Source organism: Megachile rotundata, chromosome 1 (assembly GCF_050947335.1).
Source record: "Megachile rotundata isolate GNS110a chromosome 1, iyMegRotu1, whole genome shotgun sequence".
Classification (NCBI taxonomy): domain Eukaryota; kingdom Metazoa; phylum Arthropoda; class Insecta; order Hymenoptera; family Megachilidae; genus Megachile; species Megachile rotundata.
In genome coordinates, this window is record NC_134983.1 from 18298545 (window position 1) to 18324532 (window position 25988).

The 25988-nt window shown below is 31.3% G+C and overlaps 3 protein-coding genes and 1 long non-coding RNA gene across 16 annotated transcripts; 2 read left to right on the forward strand and 2 right to left on the reverse strand.

Moving 5' to 3' along the window:
* The first annotated feature begins 137 nt into the window (after positions 1-137).
* Positions 138-9237, forward strand: LOC105662948 (ATP-binding cassette sub-family C member 5). 9 transcript variants are annotated; one of them, XM_076535294.1, is made up of 25 exons: positions 138-595; positions 2028-2104; positions 2182-2328; positions 2400-2558; positions 2628-2775; positions 2867-3100; positions 3173-3346; positions 3426-3573; positions 3659-3807; positions 3978-4088; positions 4454-4564; positions 5194-5336; positions 5414-5872; positions 5943-6069; positions 6153-6298; positions 6380-6489; positions 6552-6739; positions 6825-7101; positions 7168-7321; positions 7386-7514; positions 7593-7869; positions 7946-8111; positions 8179-8362; positions 8441-8633; positions 8708-9237. In XM_076535294.1, the coding sequence occupies exons 2-25, from the start codon at positions 2043-2045 to the stop codon at positions 8960-8962; spliced, it is 4251 nt and encodes a 1416-aa protein (XP_076391409.1). In that variant the 5' UTR covers positions 138-595; positions 2028-2042; the 3' UTR covers positions 8963-9237. The 9 variants fall into 9 exon arrangements, with proteins under 9 accessions (XP_076391409.1, XP_012144497.1, XP_012144499.1 ...); XM_012289107.2 differs by lacking the exon at positions 138-595 and adding an exon at positions 1219-1459; XM_012289109.2 differs by lacking the exon at positions 138-595 and adding an exon at positions 1220-1642.
* LOC105662949 (uncharacterized) lies at positions 9124-15650 on the reverse strand. The gene is made up of 6 exons (XR_013039312.1): positions 15511-15650; positions 15086-15215; positions 13383-14623; positions 10731-11822; positions 10413-10652; positions 9124-10344 (listed from the first exon to the last, which is right to left on the reverse strand). It is a non-coding gene; the product is annotated as an uncharacterized LOC105662949 (long non-coding RNA).
* Positions 10014-24002, forward strand: LOC100883628 (sodium leak channel non-selective protein na). Of its 5 annotated transcripts, none has more exons than XM_076535277.1 (28): positions 10014-10141; positions 10200-10385; positions 10451-10674; positions 10743-11017; positions 11090-11337; positions 11407-11796; positions 11907-12098; positions 12174-12311; positions 12384-12590; positions 12671-12867; positions 12942-13064; positions 13145-13318; positions 13401-13580; positions 13838-14090; positions 14168-14335; positions 14528-14736; positions 14947-15067; positions 15128-15261; positions 15464-15629; positions 15876-16070; positions 16165-16382; positions 16496-16719; positions 16806-16942; positions 17022-17158; positions 17229-17385; positions 17470-17589; positions 17659-17860; positions 23824-24002. In XM_076535277.1, the coding sequence occupies exons 1-28, from the start codon at positions 10037-10039 to the stop codon at positions 23898-23900; spliced, it is 5157 nt and encodes a 1718-aa protein (XP_076391392.1). In that variant the 5' UTR covers positions 10014-10036; the 3' UTR covers positions 23901-24002. The 5 variants fall into 5 exon arrangements, with proteins under 5 accessions (XP_076391392.1, XP_076391382.1, XP_076391390.1 ...); XM_076535267.1 differs by lacking the exon at positions 23824-24002 and adding an exon at positions 17936-19700; XM_076535275.1 differs by lacking the exon at positions 23824-24002 and adding an exon at positions 17969-19700.
* Mcm3 (minichromosome maintenance 3) lies at positions 19759-23317 on the reverse strand. Its single transcript, XM_003704873.3, has 11 exons — positions 23140-23317; positions 22969-23081; positions 22660-22868; positions 22448-22578; positions 22131-22369; positions 21772-22014; positions 21335-21698; positions 20946-21250; positions 20731-20881; positions 20239-20654; positions 19759-20159 (listed from the first exon to the last, which is right to left on the reverse strand). The coding sequence occupies exons 1-11, from the start codon at positions 23209-23211 to the stop codon at positions 19961-19963; spliced, it is 2442 nt and encodes an 813-aa protein (XP_003704921.1). The 5' UTR covers positions 23212-23317; the 3' UTR covers positions 19759-19960.
* Positions 24003-25988: the final 1986 nt, after the last annotated feature.

Here is a 25988-nt window from a genome sequence, read left to right on the forward strand (position 1 = left end):
ACAATAAATATTATCTTGACTAAAGATCCTTCATTATATCTTCTTTATCATAATTAATTATTATAATTAATCATAACTGATTAAACACTGTATACTCGATTATGAATATGATTGCGAATCCATTGCTAAACGTAGTTTCAAATTGAGGAATTAAAAAATTTTGAATTTTTGAATTAAAAAAATAATTTGCAATTCCCAAACTATGGCACTGATGGTAAGATTGAAAATCAGGTCTCATGGCCATATAAGGAGATTCCACTGTACTGACATTACAATTTAATTGTTGTAAACGAGCGTACAGATCGCAGTGTACAGATTATATTAAACTCTGATGAATATGATCATGAAATAAGGAGGGTCGTCGTACACAATCAGTATGCCACACTATATCAAGTAATTGTAATTTATACGTGCGTAAATATCTCGTCGCGCAATTCACGCTATTCAAAAGTGTATAAGGTATATATATGAGCAAATAAGTAATCTTTGATATGACTGAAGATTATTAATGTTATCTAAATTAATTGAACTGAACCTGTAATAGCAGATTCTGTACGACAGCTCGGAAGAATTTAATATTTTTCTTAAATGAAACGTAAGTAAATATATTATTTAAATATGTGTTCGTAATAAAATAAACTTTTGAAATTCAACTATTTTAATCTTAATTCCAATATTAAGTATGTTTAAATATATTACGAGAATCTGTATTGAATCATGAAAGAATAATACCCATTTTTCATAAAGCTGTCATTACACTGATATGACGTATGCGTCTTTAATATTTTTCTTTGCAAAGTACTTCTTATGCTTCTGTATTTTTATTGTTTTTCGTAGTTAGAAACACTAAATGAAAGCATCATTGGTTCGCTTAAGTCAAACATTTAAAACTTGTCAACATATCAGGTTAATTTATGATCATTACGTCACGTGCATTCATGGAGATAGAAGAATAAAGTGCGTGAGTTGACTGGAGAAAGGAATATTTATATCCTTGTTTACACGCACATGTTAGCACAATAAATGTAACCTGTATTATAAATTATATTATAATTATATATTGTTAAGAGAATGCAACTGTGATATTTTTATATTTCCCTCTATAGAGTATTTCGCGCGCAGCTTACGAGTACGAATTCCTAATTTTGAACATTTCACATTTCTAAATATAAAAATTCGAAAATGTCTAAATTTAAAACTTTGAAAATTTGTAAAATCAATATTTTTAAATCTTATATATTAAAATTTGAATCAATCAGTACTTTATAAAACGATAAGCAACCAATTATATTTGGGCATACTATGGTCTACTATAGTCTCCCTCTCATATTAACTTTTACTCCTCCTCGTTTAATAATCCTACATACACTTAAATATTCTGTCCTTGCGTTTGAAATTCATGTATTTGTATTTATTTACATACGTCGCACTCACTCACACGTTATCTTGTATGGTTCACGTGAGTTCATCTGCGAGTTTACAATTTATCATTAGAGGGCAGAATTTTACGCGGAAATTTAAAAGCAGTTATTTGTTCAGTCTTACATATTTTGATCTACCTATTGTTGATTAGAAAAGATTAGATTGTCTATCAGCGTTACAACGCAAGTAATATGTGCCATGTATATTGTAGTGTGTTCAAGTAAGTTATACGATACACACGGAGCTCTATAAATTAACTAAATTTGATTGTTTTTTTTTTAAAATAAATGTAAACAATAATTGAGGTACTAATTTCTCATACCAACACTGGTAATTTAATTTCCATATATTCATAAATTATAGTTATGTACTATTGAAACTGTAATTGTTGCTGATAAGTTTGTCAAAGCATATAATTGAGGATGTGCATTGTACTGATACCTATGCTGACATGTGTTATAGTGTTATGTTGTTTAACAAATTGAGAGCTATTAAATATCACTTTACAAATTGTTTTATGTTATTATTTAACTTTTATGTTTATTACAGTTTACTTTTACAAATGTATTATATACCTCTAATTTGTATATTTAACTAATACGCAGTGTTACAAGGCAGTAATGGAAGTAAAAACAGGAGACAACAATTTTGTCAGTGACCAAAACAAAGATAATGAGAATCAGTATGTTACCAATGAATGTTCTAAAGTAATAGTTCTTATAAATTTTAATGTTAAATAATGAGTTAATATTTTTTCAGATACAATGATATGGATGGACAACATTTTTTACTTCCTGGTGTACATTCACGTTCACCAAAAATAGCTGTAGAATATATTCGTAGATCTGATATGAATAGATATAATCCAGCTTTGAAGAATCTTATACCAATACGTCATGGGCAACAGTGTGTATATGTAATAGTACAATTCCTTAGAAGAATTGTGTTTTTAAGTATAACTTTATTGTATACTTCAGGGACAAAGAAAGTATGCCTGCAGATAGTGCTGGTTTATTTTCATACATTTTTTATACATGGATGACACCTTACATATGGAAAGCATACAAAAAGCACATCGACATAACAGATATACCATATATTTCATCTTATGAAACATGCAAATATAATGCACAAAGGTAATTATACAGTTTATTATAAAATAATTAATAATAATAAATTTTTTAAGATAATAAGTTCATGTTTAGATTGGAAGTACTTTGGCAAGAGGAATTAAGTAAACATGGTCCACATTCTGCATCATTTCCAACTGTTGCTTGGAAATTTGTGCGAACAAGAATATGTATAGCATGGCTGTTGTTAACTTGTTCTACAATTCTTGGATTTATAAGTCCTGTAGAGTTTTCATTTATTCATAAAACAATGAATACTTTATGTCACTTACAAATTCAGTGTTAAAATTCAATTTATCAATTGTATTGTTTAGATGATACTGATGAAAAGAATATTAGAACATGTTCAATCACCCGAGGAAGATATATGGACAGGTATAAAGTGGGCATCCTTATTAACTTGCTGTGATCTTTTACGAATAGTATTTTTTACTTGGACATGGAATACAAATATTAGAACAGCATTGAGATTAAAATCTGCTTGTACCACTCTGTTGTACAAAAAGATCATTAGATTGAATAGTCTTGGGAATAAAAGTACAGGAGAGGTATTGTTTTAAGCACAAATGTTATTAAATAATTACTTTTCAGTTAGCATTTATTATTATTTAAAATTGTAGTTGATTAATTTATTTACCAATGATAGTCAAAGACTTTTTGATGTAATCATTTATGGACCTATGATAATAAGTGGTCCCATAATTGTTACTTGTGGTGTAATTTATATATTATGGGTGTTAAGTCCATGGGCTCTTTTTGGAACAATGGCCTTTCTTTTATTCTACCCTTGTCAGGTAAGTATTTCTTCTTTTCAAACGCCTTATCTATTTCATATTCATTAATGATTTTACAAATCAATGTTTACTTCCACAGTATCTAATATCTCGTGTAGTAGGGTATTTTCGTTCCAAGACTGTCGTAATTACTGATACACGAGTGAAATTAATGAGTGAAATCTTAGAATGTATAAAACTAATTAAAATGTGTTCCTGGGAGAAATATTTCAGTGACAAACTTTTTGGTATGATTGGTATTTTTTAAATGAACTGTAACGAATATTATTATTAATTTATTTATTTTACTATATTGCGATCATTATCTTTCAGATATACGAAAAAAAGAAGAATACTGGTTACATAAAACTGTATATTTTCAAAGTCTCGCTATTTCTTTAACACCTGCTGTACCTGTTGTATCAGCAATTATTACATTTTTAGCTCATTTATCTTCAGGCAGTAATTTGACTGCAGCACAGGTATAAATTAATGTATGAATAATCACTGAATAATTTTAATATTTCACAAGAAATTATTTTAAATTGTTAATTTAAGCGGTGTCGGAGGAATATTGGAATAAGTAATTTTAAATTTATCAGCATTTCAATGAACAGAAACATTTCTTCCACAAAACATAAATATATTGCAGGCTTTCCCAATTATAACATTTTTTGGAAATATGCTGAGATTGGCACTTGCGTCCCTTAAGGATACCACACGATATTTTATCGACGCTCGTATTGCTCTTAGAAGATTCAAGGTCTTGGAAATTTTTACAAACAAGTTCTCGTATATTTTAAATGAGACTAATTTTTTTTTTAATTATTGTGAAGTTAAAAGGGAAATAGATATAATTTGCACGGGTGTTGTTTCATTGATAACGTACGGTTAAGGAGCTTTTAATAACAGTCGCAGGTGTAAAGGGGAAAGTGCTGCATGTTGTGTAAATAAGTTTAGAAGAATTGCTTTTTCTCTTACTCCTCCTTGTGATAATCAACATATACAGTATAATTTAGCAATTTAAAAGTAAAATAAGGCTATAACAATATACATGAAAATATTTGGGAACAATTCATTATGAAATTAATATCTGAGCTATCATTTTAAATTGTATTACTTTTCCAGGTGTTTCCCCTCGTATCATTACTCAATTCTCAGTTCCGTTCCTCTTTCATGTTTTTACAAGTGGCCTTAATTAATATCACTGAATCAAAAATAGCACTCAACAGAATTCAGGTGTATATTTTTGCCTATTTTGTTAATCATTATTACTAATCCTAATAATAGAGTATGAAATCACTTGTCACTTCAAATAACATTTATGAAATATATATAAAATTAAAAAGTTAATCTTATATTAACACGGTGCATGACACATTATACATTATTTGACGTTTCTTATTTTATACTCGGTATTTGTTTAAGAAATATGGGAATATTGCAACAATGTGTATTGCTTTAAATTTAGTACTATTGCATATGCATGTTTGTCACATTGTAACTTATGTTTAGTATCTGCACATAGCTACATGTTATGCTTCATATATTAGCTTGATGAATATTATGTTTTATTGTTAATGGCTTTCTATCACAATTAATTTTTATTAGTTACGTCTGAAATAATATCATTTATAATAAAGTCATGACTATAAATTTTTATACTAAACAAAATTTAACATGTTGATACTAATCAACTGCTTTAAACTGTTCAAGTTACAGGGCACTGCATTAAATGTTAAATAGCTTTTGCTGAAGGAAGTAGTTATTTGAGAAAATATGTTTGAAAGATGCTTTGATTTGAATAATAAACTATTTTGATTATAAACATCTATGTACACCTCTAATAATTAGTAATATTTGTGCAGAATGTATTGCTTTTAGAAGAGCACACATGCCAAATATCGAAACCAATTGTGAAATCACAAGCTGTAGCTGTTGCTAATGGTACATTTGTTTATAAAAACTCCACTTTAAACACTAACAAGTCAAAAAGTAATAAAGATAAAAAGTAAGTTTTTTTCGCTTACAGACATTTCCATGTTATTTTTTATCCTGTTAATTAATACACTTTTACATTTATTCTAGAAAAATTGCTCGCAGTTCAAAAGATAAATGCGAATTAGAAAATCTCAATGAATCTTCTAAAGAAATGGAACACGTGGAAGTGCTGACTGATATTAAATTTGGGGCAGCAAAAGGTGCATTAATAGGAATTTGTGGTCTTGTAGGAAGTGGAAAGTCTAGTCTATTGCTCGCAGCTTTAGGGCAATTAAAAATGATAAGTGGTCATATACTGAGAGAAGGTTCCTGTGCTTATGTTAGTCAACAAGCATGGATTGTTAATGCAACTCTTAGAGAAAATATATTGTTCGGAAATTCGTTCGATGCCAAACGATATTACCAAGCATTAACAGTTTGTAATTTAAAGGAAGACTTGAACTTATTACCAGGGGGGGATGAGACTGAAATTGGAGAAAGAGGTATAAATCTTTCAGGAGGCCAGAAGCAAAGAGTTGCTCTTGCCAGAGCACTTTATGCCAATAGGTGAGAACTTTTTTAACATCTTCTGGAAATTGATTATTACAGTTTCAAAAATGCCTCTTTTTAATTAAAGAGATATTTATTTTCTGGACGATCCATTGAGTGCAGTGGATGCACATGTAGGTTCTTATATTTTTAAGAATTTAATTCTTGGAGCACTTAAGAACAAATGCGTTCTTTTTGTAACACACCAAGTTCAAGTATGTATTACATAATTTAATATTTTATTAACATGTGTAAAATTCAGTCACTGATAATTAATACAATATCTTATTAACAACAGTTTTTAAAACACTGTGATCAAATTTACTTAATGAACAAAGGAAGAATTGTGGAACAAGGTACACATGATGAACTGATGCATTTAAATGGGGAATATGCTACAATGGTAAACAGTGCAGTATTAAAAACGGAAAATAATATGAAAGAGTATGCTATATTCTGTAAACTACTTCTTAAAATTATAATTTTCACGATGTAAGTAATCTTCCTCATTGTAAATTTATGTAGCGAAAATTCTATGATATCTCGAACAGATAGTGGACATTTTAATTTGACAAAACAAATAGAATTCAACTCTGCGAATAACGGTGATGTGTCAAAAGAAACACATGGAAAAGGTACGTATCATAAAACTATATATTATTTCCTCAAAAATATTAAATTTCAAAATATCATGTAGGAGTATCTCTTACAACACAAGAGAAAACGGAAACGGGTACGGTAAAAGCACATACGTATCATACATATGTGAAAGCTGCGGGTGGTTATTTTGTGGCTATTTTAGTATTTTTTACACTTTTTCTAAATGTTGGAAGTTCTGCATTTAGTACTTGGTGGTTAGCTGTATGGATTAAGGCTGGCGGTGGAGTAAATATGTTTTATATTTTCATGAATATATGCAAAATGTATGTATGTATATTATATTTTTCTTTTATGTGTTCTTCTTTTTAAGAACGTCACAAATCTTGAAACGAATGAAACTACAGTATCTGATAATTTGAATGACAATCCTGATTTCACATATTATCAAAACGTTTATGCTTCTTGCATTGGAGTTATTTTGTTTACGAGTCTATTACGTGGATTAGCTATTACATACACTACAATAAAGGCTTCAACAGCACTGCATAATAAAGTTTTTAACAAAATAATCAGAACCACGTTAACATTTTTTGAAACGACTCCCATTGGAAGAATACAAAACATTTTTAGTCGAGATATCGATGAAGGTAAAGTACTTGGAATGATTTTATAGGCATTAATGTTTATGTACTTATATTTGTCTTTTATTGTAGTTGACAATTATATACCAATTTCTGTAGAAAATATGGTACAGAATATTTTTACCTGCAGCTTTGCGATTATTTTCATATGTTCCATACTACCTTGGTTTTGTTTGCTATTAATCATTGTGGGTGTCACATTCTTTTATGTCAGCAAAGTTTTTCGGTAAGATTTTTATAAGTGCGGTATGTTGTATCATCTAATAAATTAATATAATAAATTATTGTAGGGTAGCAATGAGAGATTTCAAGCGAATGGAAAGTACTTCACGATCTCCTGTTCTGAGTTTTGTCACAACCACAATTCATGGATTAAGTACAATTCATGCATTTCAAAAGGAAAAAACATTTGTAACCAAGTATGCTTTTTGAAATAATGTGCATTATTATTTAAGAAGGATAAAAAATAAGGACACTGTTGTATTGCAATATTTTAGGTTTGAGGAATTATTTGATTTAAACAGTCTGTGTGTTTATCTGTGTCAGTCAGCAATGAGATGGTCTGCAGTGAGACTTGATGGTCTAGCAGTAGCTTCATCTTCTATTGTTTCATTTCTTGTAATAGCATTCAGAAATCAACTATCTCCAGCTCTAGCTGGTTTAGCAATGGCATATGCTACGCAAATGACAGGCGTTTTTCAGTACACTGTAAGATTAATGGCAGAAACAGAAACACGATTTATAAGCATTGAACGAATAAGCTATTACTTCAGGGTAAATAAATATTTATGTAACAATTATGATTAATAATTGTGTTACAATATAATCCCACGAATAACCGTATGTACAGACTTTGCAAAATGAAGATATTCCCAAAAAAGATGCTGTGAATCCTGCGAACGACTGGCCTGCTTATGGCAAATTGGAATTTCGCAAAGTGCAGTTAAAGTACAGGAAAGAATTACCACCAATATTAGATAATATTTCATTTGTGGTTAAACCTGGAGAACATATAGGTATCAGTAACATAAAAATATTTTTAAAATTATAAAAATGTTTTTTATATAATCTAATAAATTGTAGGTATCGTGGGAAGAACAGGCGCTGGAAAAAGTTCTCTGATTGTCGCTTTATTTCGACTGGTTGAAATATCCGCCGGAAAAATTAAAATTGATGACATAGATATATCAAAAGTGAATTTAGAACTACTAAGAAGCAAATTGTCTATAATTCCTCAGGATCCAGTTTTGTTTAATGGAACTATACGGTAGAAATAAACAGAAAGATTGTAAAATAAGAGTCTGGGTCAGAAACTTGATAATGTTTATACTTATACAAATTGCAGATCAAATTTAGATCCTTTTAAACAATACAGTGATTCTGAGATTTGGAGTGCTTTGGAAAAAACTAAGTTAAAAGAAAAAGTGAAAACAATATCAGGTCAATTAGATGCATTTGTTGAAGTTGGTGGAAACAATTTAAGCGTCGGGGAAAGACAACTATTTTGTTTATCAAGAGCACTTTTACGTAATGCCAAAGTACGAGAATGCAAAGTACATTAAACTTGCGAACTAATTTAAAAATTTTATATAATTAAATAAAAAAATTTTAGGTGTTGGTATTAGACGAAGCAACAGCTGCTGTTGATCCTGAGACTGAAACTGCTGTACAAAGTACAATACAAAACGAATTCTCAAATTGTACTACGTTAACAATTGCTCACCGTCTAAAGACTGTTGTATCGTGTGATCGTATTATTGTAATGAGGAATGGTCAAATAATTGAATTTGATGCACCATCAGTACTTTTATCCAACTCAAACTCGGAATTTTCAAAAATGATGGCTGCCACAAATAAAGCTATATAAAACAATTAACAATATTAACAATAGTATTATAATTAACAAGTGAAAGAACTAATTCCGTTTTACAAACGATAAGTATTTTTGAAAGTATATTACGCACATTTTATTGCCTCATTTTTTGAACAGAAAAACAAATATTTTTTAATACTGAATTAATGCTATGATTTAAAAAATATATATATTTTTTATATACTATAATTACAATATATCATGCTATAAACTTATATATATATATATTATATAAAGTCATTTCAAAATAAAAATGATAAGATAACGTATATGTATGTAATTATTTACATCAAACCTTGAACGAATTAGAATAATTTGCTTCAAATAAGAAAAATTATTAGCAGTAAATATTGACAATAAGACAGTGCAATGTTTGCATTACAATTTGTTATTTTAAATAAATTACTTACAGCAAGTTGGATTATGTCGAGCAGCGCGCGTTTCATTCAAGATTTAAAATATTGATTTGCTCGCGACGATGTCTCTACTGCTCATGCTCGTTAAGCTTTCACTATCGCTTGAAAGCTCGAAACTCAACCAAAAAAATGTTCACCATGCCGCTAGCTTGTTGTTACTAATAAAATGTTTATTACGCGTTAAGCTTTATTGTTGCTTTATACTGAAATGTAGTCTATATGAATTGCCGTAAAGGCAGTATTCGTCGTCGTCCAAATTGTTAAAAAAAGGTAGGTCAATCAGATTACATTTATAGACAAAATAATTAGAACAGTTCGATGTTTCAGGTCACACATTTTACACATCTTCAGTTGTATCATAAGAATGTAATTGTAAAAATTGAACACTGCATTATGTAAACTTTATATATATCTATTTAATTTTTCCATTATATAATTATATTCATGAACTCATAATGTTTTTAGTTTTTTGTTTAAATAAAATTTGTGTACATTATTGTACACACTTAATATCAATATGAAGCTATATAATTATTTGTTTTAATACTGGTTACTGTCAGAATAATTTTATGTTTTACAGTACTACATTCAATAATATTATTTGCAAATATTTACAATTACAGGCCTCACCATTGCGAACATAATTCCTATTATGATGTTGGGGCGCAAGCAGAGCCTCAAAGGGGAACCCGTCTTGGCCGATTATGGGCCAGAGGAGTCCCTCAATGAGAGCGCTGACATAGAATGGGTGAATAAGGTAATTTATATTTTATCATTTTATCTTACTTCATACCATAATTATCTGATCATTGCAGCTATGGGTTAGAAGGTTGATGAGGTCCTGTGCTTTAATGTCTTTAGCTTCTGTTTGCTTAAATACTCCAAAGACTTTTGAAAAAGTTCCACCTCTTCAGTATGTAACCTTTGTTTGCGATTTAATTATTACATTCTTATTTACTGCTGAAATGATTGCCAAAATGCATATACGAGGTATACTGAAGGTAAGTAATGTGTACCATAATTCTTACATGAAGCTTAATGTTGACTGATTAATGTTCCATTGCAGAGGGATAAATCTTACTTAAAGGATCACTGGTGCCAATTTGATGGGAGTATGGTTGTCTTCCTTTGGTTGTCTGTAATTTTACAAATGTTTGAAATGTTAGGCTTTGTTTTGAAATTCAGTTACGTATCAATACTACGAGCACCACGTCCGTTGATCATGATACGCTTCCTAAGAGTCTTCCTTAAGTTCTCTATGCCGAAAGCTAGAATCAATCAAATTTTCAAGTGAGACTTGCATGCACTTTTTAAAATATAGATTTTTTCCTAATTTCATAACTTACTGTTCTTTTCAGACGTTCTGGCCAACAGATATACAATGTTACTCTTTTCTTCCTCTTCTTCATGTCCTTGTATGGTCTGTTAGGTGTTCAGTTTTTCGGTGAATTAAAAAATCACTGCGTTTTGAATACAACAGATCCAAAACATATAACAATTAATAGTTTAGCCATTCCTGACACGTTTTGTTCTACTGATCCTGAATCAGGATATCAGTGTCCAGAGGGGATGACTTGTATGAAACTCCAGTTGTCCAAATATATTATAGGATTCAACGGTTTTGATGAATTTGGTAATAACACATGTTTTGATTCCAAATACATATTGGAAAGCAAATGTTACTAACAGTAATTGTACTTTTCAGTTACCAGCATTTTTACTGTTTATCAAGCTGCATCTCAAGAAGGATGGGTTTTTATTATGTACCGTGCCATAGATAGTTTACCTGCTTGGCGTGCTGTTCTCTACTTCAGCACAATGATATTTTTTCTTGCATGGCTTGTAAAAAATGTTTTCATTGCTGTTATCACAGAAACATTCAATGAAATACGGGTACAATTTCAACAGATGTGGGGAGTCAGAGGACATATCAGTAATAATACAGCATCACAAGTCAGTAATTGTAGATTATAGATCAAATCCAAGGTTTGTTTATACTAATCAGTTAATTAATATTGTTAGATATTAACTGGTGACGATAATGGTTGGAAATTGGTAACTTTGGATGAAAATAAACATGGAGGATTAGCTTCACCCATATGCCATGCCATCCTTAGATCTCCTCACTTCCGTATGGTGGTGATGTGTGCAATCTTAGCAAATGGTATCACCACTGCAACCATGAGATTCAAGCACGACGAAAAGCCCCGTCACACTTACTATGACAACTATTATTATGCTGAGATTGCGTTTACCATATTCTTGGATCTGGAAACACTGTTTAAAATCTGGTGCCTGGGATTTCGCAGTTATTACAAGCATTCGATTCACAAATTCGAGCTGCTATTAGCAATTGGTACTACCATTCACATCATTCCACTCTTCTACCTTTCTGGCTTCACATATTTCCAGGTTTCTATATCAACTTTCATTCAGACCTAGAAAAGAACAAATTTAATCATTACTAAAAATGATAAGGAAGAAACATACAATTTTTAATTGATATATTACTTTTGTATTAGGTCCTTAGAGTTGTCAGACTCATAAAAGCATCTCCAATGTTAGAAGATTTTGTATATAAAATATTTGGCCCAGGAAAGAAGTTGGGCAGCCTCATCATTTTTACAATGTGCCTACTGGTTATATCATCTAGTATTTCTATGCAGCTTTTTTGTTTTCTGTGCGATTTTACGAAGTTTGAAACATTTCCAGAGGTAACATATAGAATACTACGTAATTAAATTGCTTAACATTTTTTTTGCATAAACAAGCGATACTAAATGTTTTAGGCATTCATGTCTATGTTTCAAATTCTAACACAAGAAGCTTGGGTTGATGTTATGGATGAAACAATGCTACGTACACATGAGACAATGGCACCTCTTGTTGCTATGTACTTTATTTTATATCATCTTTTTGTCACACTGGTAAAACACATATTTTTATATACATATTCTCTTTAATGATAGTGTGTGATTGGTAACTGTTTATTATTTAAGATTGTGCTCAGTTTGTTCGTTGCTGTTATTTTGGACAATCTCGAATTGGATGAAGATATCAAGAAATTGAAGCAATTGAAATTTCGTGAACAGAGTGCAGAAATAAAAGAAACTCTACCATTCAGATTAAGAATCTTTGAAAAATTTCCTGACAGTCCTCAAATGACATGTCTGCACAAAGTACCATCAGACTTCAATCTCCCAAAAGTAAATATTGCATTTTATTATTTGTGTATATGAATTTTATCATGAATAATGGAATCACATTTTTCTGTACGTTGAATTAGGTACGCGAAAGTTTCATGAGACAATTTGTGTTTGAGATGGAAAATGAAGAAAACGAGGGAGTGAAAAAAATTAATGAAACTTTTGATTCAAAAATGATTTACAGGAAACAACGTCCAGTAAAAATTTTAAATAATCCACCAAAAGTAAGAAATGTTGTTACAAGTCTCAAGAAAGCAGCTGTTATTTACATTATAAAGTAAGTAGAAAGTAGAAATTAAAATATTTATTATCACTTGTTAGAATTGGCATATGATTTATATCTTTTTATAGTGATTCCAACAACCAGAGGTTATTGTTAGGTGATTCTGCTATGATACCAGTACCGGGAAAAGGTCTCTTGAAGCCACAGGGTACTGTCAGCAGTGCCAAGCAGTTACGCATAGATCAGAAAAAGTAAGATTTCTCAAAGTTGCCATTGCCATCTTATCAAATTATTTAATGTCTTAAATATTTTCATTATTCATTGTTAACAGATCAATTAGAAGAAGCGTTCGTAGCGGATCAATCAAGTTAAAACAAACGTATGAACACTTAATGGAAAATGGTGATATTGGAGGTATAAATAGAGTTAGTTCTTCTCGAAGTAGACCGCATGATTTGGACATTAAATTATTGCAAGCTAAACGGCAACAAGCTGAGATGAGAAGGTAAGAAACAATGATCTATCACATTAGTTTCAACACTTGCATCTGTATACAATTTAATGCTTACCACATTGCACTTATGTAGAAACCAACGCGAGGAGGACTTGCGTGAAAATCACCCATTTTTTGATACACCATTGTTCGCGGTACCGCGCGAGAGTAAATTCCGTAAAATTTGCCAGTCGCTCGTTTATGCAAGATACGATACGAACGTAAAAGATCCGTTAACTGGAAAAGAGAGGAAAGTTCAATATAAAAGTTTGCAGTAAGTGCTTCTACGTTTAACGTAGTTGCTTTATATTATGTGGTCTCAATAGTCCACTATTGAGTACATTTTTGAAATTTGAGAATTTGTTGATTTGTGATATCAGGGAATTGTGAATTTAACTTTTGGAAATATAAAAATTTGAAATGATCAGAAAATTCTCAAATTTGGATGTTAGAGAATCTTGCAACGTCTGCTATAAAGCTTGAACTTCCAAGACAATGTTAATAACAGCCAGTAATTACGCGCTTTTATAGCAATTTTCTGGGTTTGGTCACGTATCTCGATTGGGTAATGATCTTCGCTACGACGATGTCTTGCATCTCCATGATGTTCGAAACCCCACGATACCGCGTAATGGAGGTACCGGCGTTGCAGATTACCGAATACGGTTTCGTGATCTTTATGAGTATCGAATTGGCTCTAAAAATTCTGGCGGACGGATTGTTTTTCACGCCGAAAGCGTATATCAAAGACGTCGCCTCCGTTTTGGACGTTTTTATCTACGTCGTACGTTGGCAATCAAAGAATCTACTAGTAGTTTTTTGACTACTTAAACTTAATCACTAATTCAAGTAAACATTCAGGTCAGTCTTGTGTTTCTTTGTTGGATGCCGAAGAGCGTGCCACCGAATTCTGGCGCGCAACTTCTCATGATCTTACGCTGCGTTAGGCCGTTAAGAATCTTTACTCTTGTACCACACATGAGGAAGGTTGTTTACGAGCTGTGTAGAGGCTTCAAAGAGATCTTATTGGTAACTAATCCTGATTAAATGTACAGGGTGTCCCAAAGTAGCATATAATTATTTCTCAGTTTTTGATTTCTATCTTGACATATCCTGTTCTTGAGATACCCTGTATATTCTTTGAGTATTTATTATTGATAACACTTGATGCGTGAGGCTTGACGCAAAGTTCAGACAAAAAATGAATAAGAAGCTTTTTAGGTGTCTACTCTGTTGTTTCTGTTGATGTTTATATTTGCGAGTTATGGTGTACAACTTTATGGAGGTAGATTAGCTCGTTGCAATGATCCCACCATCCTGAAACGGGAAGATTGTGTTGGAGTATTTATGAGAAGAGTTTTTGTGACGAAAATGAAACTACGACCAGGCCAAAATGAGAGTTATCCATCTATACTAGTGCCACGTGTTTGGTAGGCTCATTAACATGAACATACAATGGAGTTTCGCTATATGGCCCTGGTCAAATTCAGTCTCTTAACTAAATGCGAATAATGGAAACTTTTCAATATTTAGAAACTTGAAAATTTCTTTGCGTGAAATGTAGCGAGGCTACATTGTAAATGAAAATGTCACTCGTTAGGTGAAAAGAACATTTTTAAGCAGACAGTGAAATATTTTAGGGCTAATCCTAGGCGGTTTAATTTCGACAATATCGGTGATGCATTGATGGCACTTTTTGAAGTACTCTCCTTTAAAGGTTGGCTCGACGTTAGAGACGTTCTTATCAAAGCACTTGGTCCCGTAAGTCAATTATAATACCTTAAATCATTCGTATGATGATACAGCTTGATCAATTTTTAGGTCCATGCGATTTATATCCATATTTATATTTTCCTGGGCTGTATGATCGGTTTGACGTTGTTTGTTGGTGTTGTTATTGCTAATTATTCTGAAAACAAAGGAACTGCGTTACTCACAGTCGATCAAAGACGATGGTAATGCGTTAATTAATTATTGGGTCGATCAAAACGTTTTGCCACTTTTTAAGATATACGATTACAAATCTAACATACGGAATTTAAAATCTTATTTTAATCGTTTACTGATAAAAACGGCATAACTTTTTGGTCAATTTGATATTTCATAATATCTTAACACGTTGGAAAGATAAACAAATGTATGTTGTGATGTGACTAGGTGTGATTTAAAAAAACGATTGAAAATTGCTCAACCATTGCACTTACCACCCAGACCAGACGGAAAGAAATTTAGAGCCTTTATCTATGACATCACTCAAAACATCTCTTTCAAAAGATTCATCGCAGTCATGGTACTAATGAACAGTGCTCTTCTGTGTGTTTCTGTGAGTTGAATAATTTCTCATTCCTTTTTGTTTAATGCCACAATAACAATACACGACACAACCAATTACACAACTTCTTCGTACAAACATGTATATACTCTTCGCTGAAGAACAGGATTCAATGACTGTTACTCTGAATCATTTGTTCCTTGCCGGCTACCATTAGACCGTGGTAAAAGTAAACCGTACACTTACTGTTCCTTTTTTTTTTGCGTTAATGACTTTTTTTTACTTTTTTCCCCAAAGTGGAGAATCGAGGAAGAACACACGGAAGCACTCGCTACGGTGTCCACGATTCTGACACTGATCTTCCTCGTAGAAGTAATTATGAAAAACATTGCTTTTACACCACGTGGCTATTGGCAGTCCAGAAGAAACAGATATGATTTGCTGGTGACAGTCGTGGGTGTTATTTGGATCGTCATTCATTGTACAATGAAGGTACGTCGATAAAGTTAGTCATCGTCCAATGACTGTTTCAATTAAATTATTAAATGTGATTAAGCAGCGTAATGACAGGAGTGCTTTCTTACAGAACGATTTGTCATACGTAATTGGCTTTATGGTTGTGATACTTAGATTCTTCACGATAACTGGCAAACATACGACTCTCAAAATGTTAATGTTGACGGTTGGAGTATCCGTTTGTAAAAGTTTCTTCATTATATTCGGCATGTTTCTTCTTGTTTTCTTTTATGCGCTAGCAGGCACTATCATCTTTGGAACGGTCAAATACGGTGAAGGTATAGGAAGGTAATGTTACGTGTACCTATGACAAAAAAGAGAAAGGGATTAACGTTAAAGTGTACAAATTTAAGGCCGTTTTTGCTGTATATATGATTCTAAGATAGACGATTATCATTTAGGCGTGCCAATTTCGAATCACCTGTAACTGGCGTTGCCATGCTCTTCCGTATTGTCACGGGAGAAGATTGGAATAAAATAATGCACGATTGCATGATACAACCGCCGTATTGCACTCCGGCTGCTAATTATTGGGAGACAGATTGCGGCAATTTCCATGCTTCCTTAATTTATTTTTGTACTTTCTACGTCATTATTACCTATATCGTTTTAAATCTTCTTGTGGGTAAGTATTGAATGACCCTGTCCAGCAGACATGTTACCAGCACATTCCTTCAAATTGACACTGTAATAGCTGATCTTCCACAATAGCTATTATCATGGAAAACTTCTCTCTATTTTACTCCAACGAAGAAGATGCACTGTTGTCCTACGCTGACATCAGGAACTTCCAAAATACCTGGAACGTTGTTGATAATCATCAGAAGGGTTTTATACCAGTGAAACGGGTACATCGGAGAAAATTGTTACAACTTTAATACATTATTGTAAATTGACTGGAAATAATGATGCATTAGTTTGTTTCAGGTAAAGTTTATTTTACGGTTATTAAAAGGTAGACTGGAGACAGACCCACAGAAGGATAGGCTTCTTTTTAAGCATATGTGTTATGAACTAGAGAAGTTGAACAATGGCGAAGATGTTACTTTCCATGATGTTATCAAGTAAGGCTTTATTCTGTGTATAGTATAATAGTCCTTAAAATATTTGGTTTACATGATATTTTCTCTGTAGTATGTTATCATATCGTTCAGTTGATATAAGAAAAGCCTTACAACTTGAAGAATTGTTAGCAAGAGAAGAATTTGAATACATTATTGAGGAAGAAGTTGCAAAGCAAACTATTAGAAATTGGTTGGAGGGCTGTTTGAAGAAAATTAGAGCAAGCGGAGTAAGTTTTTGTGACAATGGTACTTATCTAAACACCCATCATCTAAACATCTTTTTAATAAAACACCTATTTTATTCATCATAGAAGCAACAAAATAGCCTTGTAGCACGTCTGCGAGCTAACACTGATCAACCAACACCACAACAAGAACATACAGAAGAAAAAGGAAAGGAAGTAGCAAAAGAAGAAGAAACTGAAACAAAGGTAAATTGTTTCATTGGTCAATATACTTACCATAGTTTGTTAATTTAAAAAATGTATTTTTTAATTTAGTCTTCCTACATATTTGTTGCTAAACAGGATACTGATGGAGCTAGGCACAAAGCAAAAAAACCTGGTGTTCTTCCAAGGTCAGATAGTATAGGCAGCGGATCAGGAAGAAAGTATTTGACTCCAACACTATCGGATCCTGCCTCCATTAGATCTGAAAAAGATAAGAATGCAGCACCTAAGAAGCGGAACAACAGACCACCACGTAAGTATATTCTTGGATTAAGTATCCATACCTTTTATGTGGTGTTTTCCTCCAATGTGAGCTTTCCATTTGAAGCGGCTGCCAAAAATAATTTACCGCATCTCGCAGAAAGCACAGAGTCAAGCAGACAACAGCGAGAAGTTGTTAATACAAAGACAACTGCACCAAAATCTTCCAGCGTTATGCTAGAAGTTCGAGAATGGTGGAAAGAACAGTTGGCATACAGTAGTGAGTCCAGCGAAGACGAGGTTTAAATGAATTCGTGTCTTACAACGGGTATTTTTAATTACAAACATATTGCAGCAAAATATAAAGATGAAGCACATGTTTTGATATTTTAAACGAAGTACTAAAATAATCCAAACACAGATCATACTTTGTTGCCTTTCGTTTTTACTTTTTTGCAAGTATCAATTGATCTGTCAAGTTTTGCTAAACTCATATTCCAAGAAGAAAGAGCTGTATTAAATATTACAGTACCTGTAAAACTTTCAAACGTTTTAGAGCATAGCTATTTTTCTGTTAGCTTACCTTCCTAGTCTAATCATATAATTTCACAACATAATTTCATGTGTCAAACTTATATAAAATTGATTACATAGAAACATGATTTGCATTTATTTTTTAACTACTATTTTAAATTAGAGTATTTAGAAAATTTAGTAACAATATATTATATTGGAACGGTAACAAATGTTATTCTATTAATGCACGAGGGAATTGTAATATACAGTTTTAGTTTTTGAGCTATTTTAACATATTATTTGATATCAAGATTTACGACGATTGTTGATTTTCTCCCCTCATGTATTGCAGCTTGCTATTACAAATGCTCAGGTTCCACGCAAATTAATGTTTTGTAGACAACACAGCGTGTTTCTTATTATATTGAAAATAATTTGTTAATTATGTTATATATATTCTGTGGTAGTTATCGGTGTTGAAGTATGAAATTTGTACAGAATCATAGATTTAGATATGATAGGTTTTATACAACAAGAAATGTTAAACCAAATTAATGTTGTCAGGTACAACTGTGAGTACAATGAATGTGAATGATAATTTTTTTGTAAGAAGTTAATTTAGTTGTTGAAAATTTGATATATTTATGTGAAGAAAAATTATCATAAATCTATTAATTTCCAATAGAAACATTACGTCCTAAAGGCCTGTATTATAATGATAAGAAAGTAGTAAATTTAATACTGGAAGCTGTAAAGCTTTTGCATATGATTGTAAATGTAGCATTTTTGTTATACATATAGATATAATAAAACCTGAATAATTTGATATACTCCATAAATAATACTTTAAGAATACAAGTTACTTGGATAAAACAGAGTATATCATAATAAAATGTCAACACATATGTTTAAGTTGAATACCATCAAACATATTGTGCATAGATTCATTTTCAACAATTCAGGTGTATAAAGTTGAATGACAGGCAACCAGTTTTTATAACTTGATTGAACAGTTATGAAAATAGTATATGTTCAAATTTATCATTAAACTTGAGCCAACTTGTACACAAAAGAAAAGTGCATAATGTTATAAAAGTTAAGAATTTTTTTAACTAAGTGAAAATGTGAATAGAAGAAACTGTATATAAAAAATGCCTAAATATTAGAGATATATATTTAAACAAAACAGCACAACTATTTATATCTATGTGATATGAGTTAATTTTATATATATATTTAAATATAAAACAAAAAGCCTTAGAAACATAAATATTGTTTACAGTATTGTAATAAATGTTGATCACTGTTGCTAGTTTATGTGCCAATGTGCTATACTGTAATATGGAAAGATAATAAATGTTGATAGACACAATTAATTTCCAACCATAAAAGACTTATTTACTTTGATAAAAAGGATAAAAAATAAATTGAACATTTCTATGAATTTTTAAATAACATGAAATGTAATGAATTAATACCATGGAATGGAAAACGTGTAAAGTATAAATTATTGAAATACAGTTTTTGGTATATAAAAATTCTTTAAAATATTTAAAATAATATAAAAGTCCATGACAAATTTACAGCTAAGCATAGTAAAAAAATATAAAACGGCTTACATACATAATAGAAGAATTTACATAAGAAAAATGTTATCGTCTGCAGCCATAATTTGATTAGCATCAGACATTTTGTTAATTGCAGCGGTAATTTCCCCTGATGTAAATTCTTGAGATTGTTGAGTATTAACGTATTCACGTACTCTTGATAGCGGAAGTGATTGTGCCCTTTGTTGTTGGAACAATTTATGTAAAAGTGTTCTAAAGACTTTCAGCCTAAAATCAAATGATATATGTATTTTCATTAGTAATGAAATTTAACAAGAGATCATGTAGAAGCGATTCAAGCACTCACCTTTCGTCGGTAATAGTTGTGGGTGTTTCTGGTACTACAGTTTGTTCAGAATCTGTTGTTGACTTTTGGGAACTAGCTACTTTTGATTGCGATCTAGTCATTTTTCTTGTAACTTCTTGCATCTGAGAGTCATCATCACTATCAAAGTCATATGGATCATCCGAAGGTCCATCCGTTTTCTTCGTACGCTTTTGTTTTTTCTCGGTTTCATTTTCTGCGGGTGTACTTTCTTCACTATCATGCCGTCTGCGCTTCTTCCTTTCCTTTTCTAGTACTCGTTTAAAGTAAGCAAATTCTACAAGTTCTATTGCTGCATGCGCATCTTCAGCAGTAACATTTTTTGATAGACGAGCTTTTGCATGTGCAGTAGACAACCGAATCAATGTTTCCAAAGTACGAGCTGTTACAGGTTGTGTCTAATAGCGGAAAAATGAAAAATGTATAGAGAAAGAAGCATGATATTTTTCTAAATAAATTTTGAACAATGTATACCCTTGCTACATCTGAATCTAGTGATTCTTCTGACCGCAATTTTGAGTATTCACTAGCAATAACTTCACTAGCTTCTTCTGTGAGTTTTGGTTTCATACAACGAGCTATGTGAATGTATTTCCTCATAAAATTTATAGTTAGAAGTTGATCACTGAAATATTATTTAATATGTTATATTAAAAAATATTTTATATTTATAATACTTGAAATTATACCTTTTTGAACGGGACAAACCATGCAATAAAGGATCATATTTCTGATAAATTTGAGTTTCTGTGCCTTCAGAAATTATTTCATCCGGATTTTTCGTAGTTAGTATATCTATCTTGCTACCTAGTGGTAATGCTTCTCCATCTTGTTCCATAGGATTCCTGTATCTATGCATTCTCACAACATGGTCACTAATTATTTGATCTTGTTCAGAATCAACCAAATCCAACATAACAAATAACAGATCAAAACGTGACAGTAGTGAATCTTGTAAGCCAATATTTTCCATTGGCGTTTTATATTGATCATACTGCAAAACACGAACGTATTGTATAAGAAAAAAGTAAATATTATTACTTCGATTAAAGAACCGTTCTCAGTAAGTAACTCTTACCCTTCCATAAACTGGATTTGCAGCTGCCAAAACAGAACACCTAGCATTTAAGCTAGCATGTATTCCAGCTTTAGCAATAGTTACTTTTCCCTGTTCCATAACTTCGTGTATTGCTGTTCTGTCAATGTCTGACATTTTATCAAATTCATCTATGCAAATGATTCCTCTGTCTGCTAACACCATAGCGCCAGCTTCAAGTCTGCGTTCCCCAGTTTCATTATCCATACTAACAGCAGCTGTTAACCCAACTCCTGAAGATCCTCTACCAGTAGTTGGTATCGCTCTCGGTGCAGTACACAAAACATAACGCAAAAGTTGTGACTTTGCAACAGATGGATCACCTATGAGTAAAACGTTAATATCCCTATAAAAGTTAAGAATTAGATTTTGTTGGACAATTTTCATTTCATACATAAATTGTGTATATAAATCTTTACCCTCTCAATCTTGTACCATTCGGTAATAGTTTCTCTACACCACCAAGTAATAAGCATAAAATTGCTTTCTTCACATAATCATGACCATGTATAGAAGGTGCCAGTGATTTACTGAGTAATTCAAAAATATTTTTACATGGATTATTTTTAGCAAGTTTCTTACACATGGCAACATCGTTATGCGAAATAGTTAAATTGGCTTCTTTACTTAACTGCATAATATTATTAGCAATTAAAATTGTTCTGTGGAAGAAAAATTTTCATATTAAAGTAACTTATATATTCTACTTCAATGAATAGTGTGTATCTGTTTACATATAGTTTTAAGTGGACCATGTGAATACTTATATTTATCATACCTAAAAGCTCCTGTTGTATATCCACCTTGTTTGCCAGGAAGACATCTGTAACTTCCAACAATCTGAACTCTGTCCCCTGGTTTACAAATATCTACTAAATCATTATCACATATAATATCAATGCTCCTTGGTAGTTGACCAGTTGGTGCTTTTTCAGGCATTTCTTGTATAGTTAATGTCTGATGATCTTTGTATGTAGAAAGACCAAACTCTGTTTCTAATAAATTGCCATCTTCATCCTACAGTTTAAATATCAAAAGTGAAATAAGAAATGTTTAAGTCATCCTCAAATATAATATTATATAAAAAATATTTACTGTAGTTGGATATACAGCAGATTGTGGAAATGCCTCAAACGAGGTAAAATCAGTATAAGCTCTTTCCATTATAGTTTTAGTGGCACTGCAATAATGAACACTTTTTACAACTTTTGGTCGTACTAAAGAACCTGCAAAAATTTATAATATTTATTTTGTAAGATTACAACAAAGTTGAGATACAAAATGCATACAAGACAAATTTAACTTACATCTTGTAACAATACCCTCCAAACACACTAAGTTACTTAAGAACCGTGATGTAAGGGTTCTTGGTGTAACGTGTCTATTTCCGAAACTCCCTTCAAATCCTATAAATAAATCTATATTTTCTTTAGCATACTCAGTGTCAATACTTGCAACAAATTGTTTTAATGCTAATTCAAAAGCATGATGTTCTTCAAAAGCATTATCCAACAAGCTGTAAGAAAAGGTATATATCGTAAAGTAAATATTAATGAGATTAAAACACTTTCATGGAACTTATATGAAGAAAGTATATAAACAATACTTATGCGTACCTTGCTGCACGAATAGGATTTTTTCTTCTCAAATCGTTAATATTTACAAACAATCTACGCCTATTGTCTTCAATCATATTCTTTACATAAGTAGTATAAATTCCTTGATCCTCCTAAAGGGTAATTACACAAAAGTAATTCAATGCTTGATTGTATATTTATCCAACTTACCATGTCATCTAAAAAATCCATATATTCTCTTTGAATTTCTTCAAATCTTTGATCTCTATCGATTGCATCCATTTTAATTTCAATTACACTGTCTTTTTTAACACAATAAAATTCTTAGAAATATCTTTCACGAGTACAGAGTTAAGTTGATGTACATATGAACGATCAACGTGCGTTCATTATAATTTTTCGCGGGAAAACAGGAAAACAGAATTTTTCGAGATTCAACATATTATCGATATATTGCAGATCGAATAACAATTTCGATTATCGAACAAAGTTACGACTTTCACTAATAGATGTCACTAACTTAGCAGTGTTGGGCAGTCGTGAGATTTTATCGCACGCGAGAGCTTTATCGCATGCGTCAGCGACGTCACAGCTTGCTGCCAATGCCGTACCTAGCCGGTACACGCAGTGGTGACTGATGAGGACACCTTAATGATACTACATAATTTTTCAAAAATTCTTATAATTGCACTGTAAACTGTGAATGTATAGGTTGGGTTAGATTACATTAGGCTGGGTTAGGTTAGTTATATATATGACTGTATATATATATATAGTTGTATATATATATATATATATATTCAATTTATTTTTATAAGTAACATTTTCTGTTTACTAATGTTCAAACTTTCACGTAAAAATATTATTAAATCGTGCAACAATTTTATTTTTCAGTTCCAAAATTGAATATACACACAATCTGCCTCGATCTTCGACAAAGAATTAAGCCAATAAAGAGTTACATAAATTAAAAATTGTACAAAATATATTTGCCAATTGTATGTATTTATGAAGTTACAATAAATAAACAAAAGAAATCATGTACTTATTTATAATCCTTTCCATTACATTCTTAAACATAACAGACAATCAACAGGTTAGGTCAGGCTTACGGTTCGGTTACATTCGGTTAGGTCAGGGTCCAAGGTTAGGTCGGATTATGTTAGGTCAGGCATACGGTTAGGTTATTTTATGTTAGGTCAGAGCCTAAGGTTAGGTCGGAATAGGTTAGGTCGGGCTTACAGTTAGGTTATATTATGTTAGGTCAAGGCTAAAGGTTAGGTCGGATTATATTAGGTCAGGCCTACGGTTAGGATATGATATGTTAGGTCAGGATCTAAGGTTAGTTCGGACCATGTTAGGTCAGGGACTAAGCTTAGGTTGTATCAGGTTAGGCCTGCAGACCTAACATATATCAGTCCCCATGTTACTATTACTATTATCGTGGAACTATAATTATTATTCTTACTATTCTTATTATCATCAATTCAACCGATATCACTACCCATATTACTACTTTTATTATCGTTACAACTATTATTATTATGCTTATTATTCTTATTATTACCAATATTATTACGCATATTACTACTTTTATCATCATTTACCTTATTATTCTTATTATTATCAATATTATTACGCATATTACGACTACTATCGTCGCTGAAACTGTAATTATCCTTACTACTCTTATTTTTATCTATATTATTACGCATATTACTACTTTTATTATCATTATCCTTATGATTCTTATCATTATCAATATTACTACGCATATTACTACTTTTATCATCATTAACCTTATTATTCTTATTATTATCAATATTATTACGCATATTACTACTTTTATTATCACTATCCTTATTATTCCTATTATTATCAATACTATTACGCATATTACTACTTTTATTGTCATTATCCTTATTATTCCTATTATTATCAATATTATTACGCATATTACGACTCCTATCGTCGCTGGAACTGTAATTATCCTTACTACTCTTATTATTATGAATATTATTACACATATTACTACATTTATTATCATTATCCTTATTATTCTTATTATTATCAATATTATTACGCATATTACCACTTTTATTATCATTATCCTTATTATTCTTATTATTATCAATATTATTACGCATATTACTACTTTTATTATCATTATCCTTATGATTCTTATCATTATTAATATTACTACGCATATTACTACTTTTATTGTCATTATCCTTATTATTCCTATTATTATCAATATTATTACGCATATACTACTTTTATCATCATTATCCTTATTATTCCTATTATTATCAATATTATTACGCATATTACTACTTTTATCATCACTATCCTTATTATTCCTATTATTATCAATATTATTACGCATATTACTACTTTTATTATCATTATCCTTATTATTCTTATTATTATCAATATTATTACGCATATTACGACTACTATCGTCGCTGGAACTGCAATTATCCTTATTACTCCTATTATTACCAATATTATTACTCATATTACTACTTTTAATATCATTATCCTTATTATTCTTATTATTATCAATATTATTGCCCATATTACGACTATTATCATCGCTTCAACTGTAATTATCCTCACTACACTTATTATTATGAATATTATTACACATATTACTACTTTTATTAACATTATCCTTATTATTTATATTAGTATCAATATTATTATGCATATTACTACGTCTATTATTATTATCCTCATTATTCTTACTATTATCAATATTACTACCCATATTACTACTTTTATTATCGTTGCAACTATTATTATTATTATTATTACCTTTTCCGATATAGCCTACCCTCCCCTACCATATTCCGATCTAACCGGTTAGTTATATCAGGTTAGGTCGATCCCTAGGGTTAGGTTGGAAAAGGTTAGGTCGGACCCTAGGGTTAGGTTATATCAGGTTAGGTCTGGGTACCTAACCTACCTAACATACACTGACCTAACCTATTCTGACCTAACCTTCGGCCCAGACCTAACCTAATCCAACCTAACCGGTTAGGTTGGAAAAGGTTAGG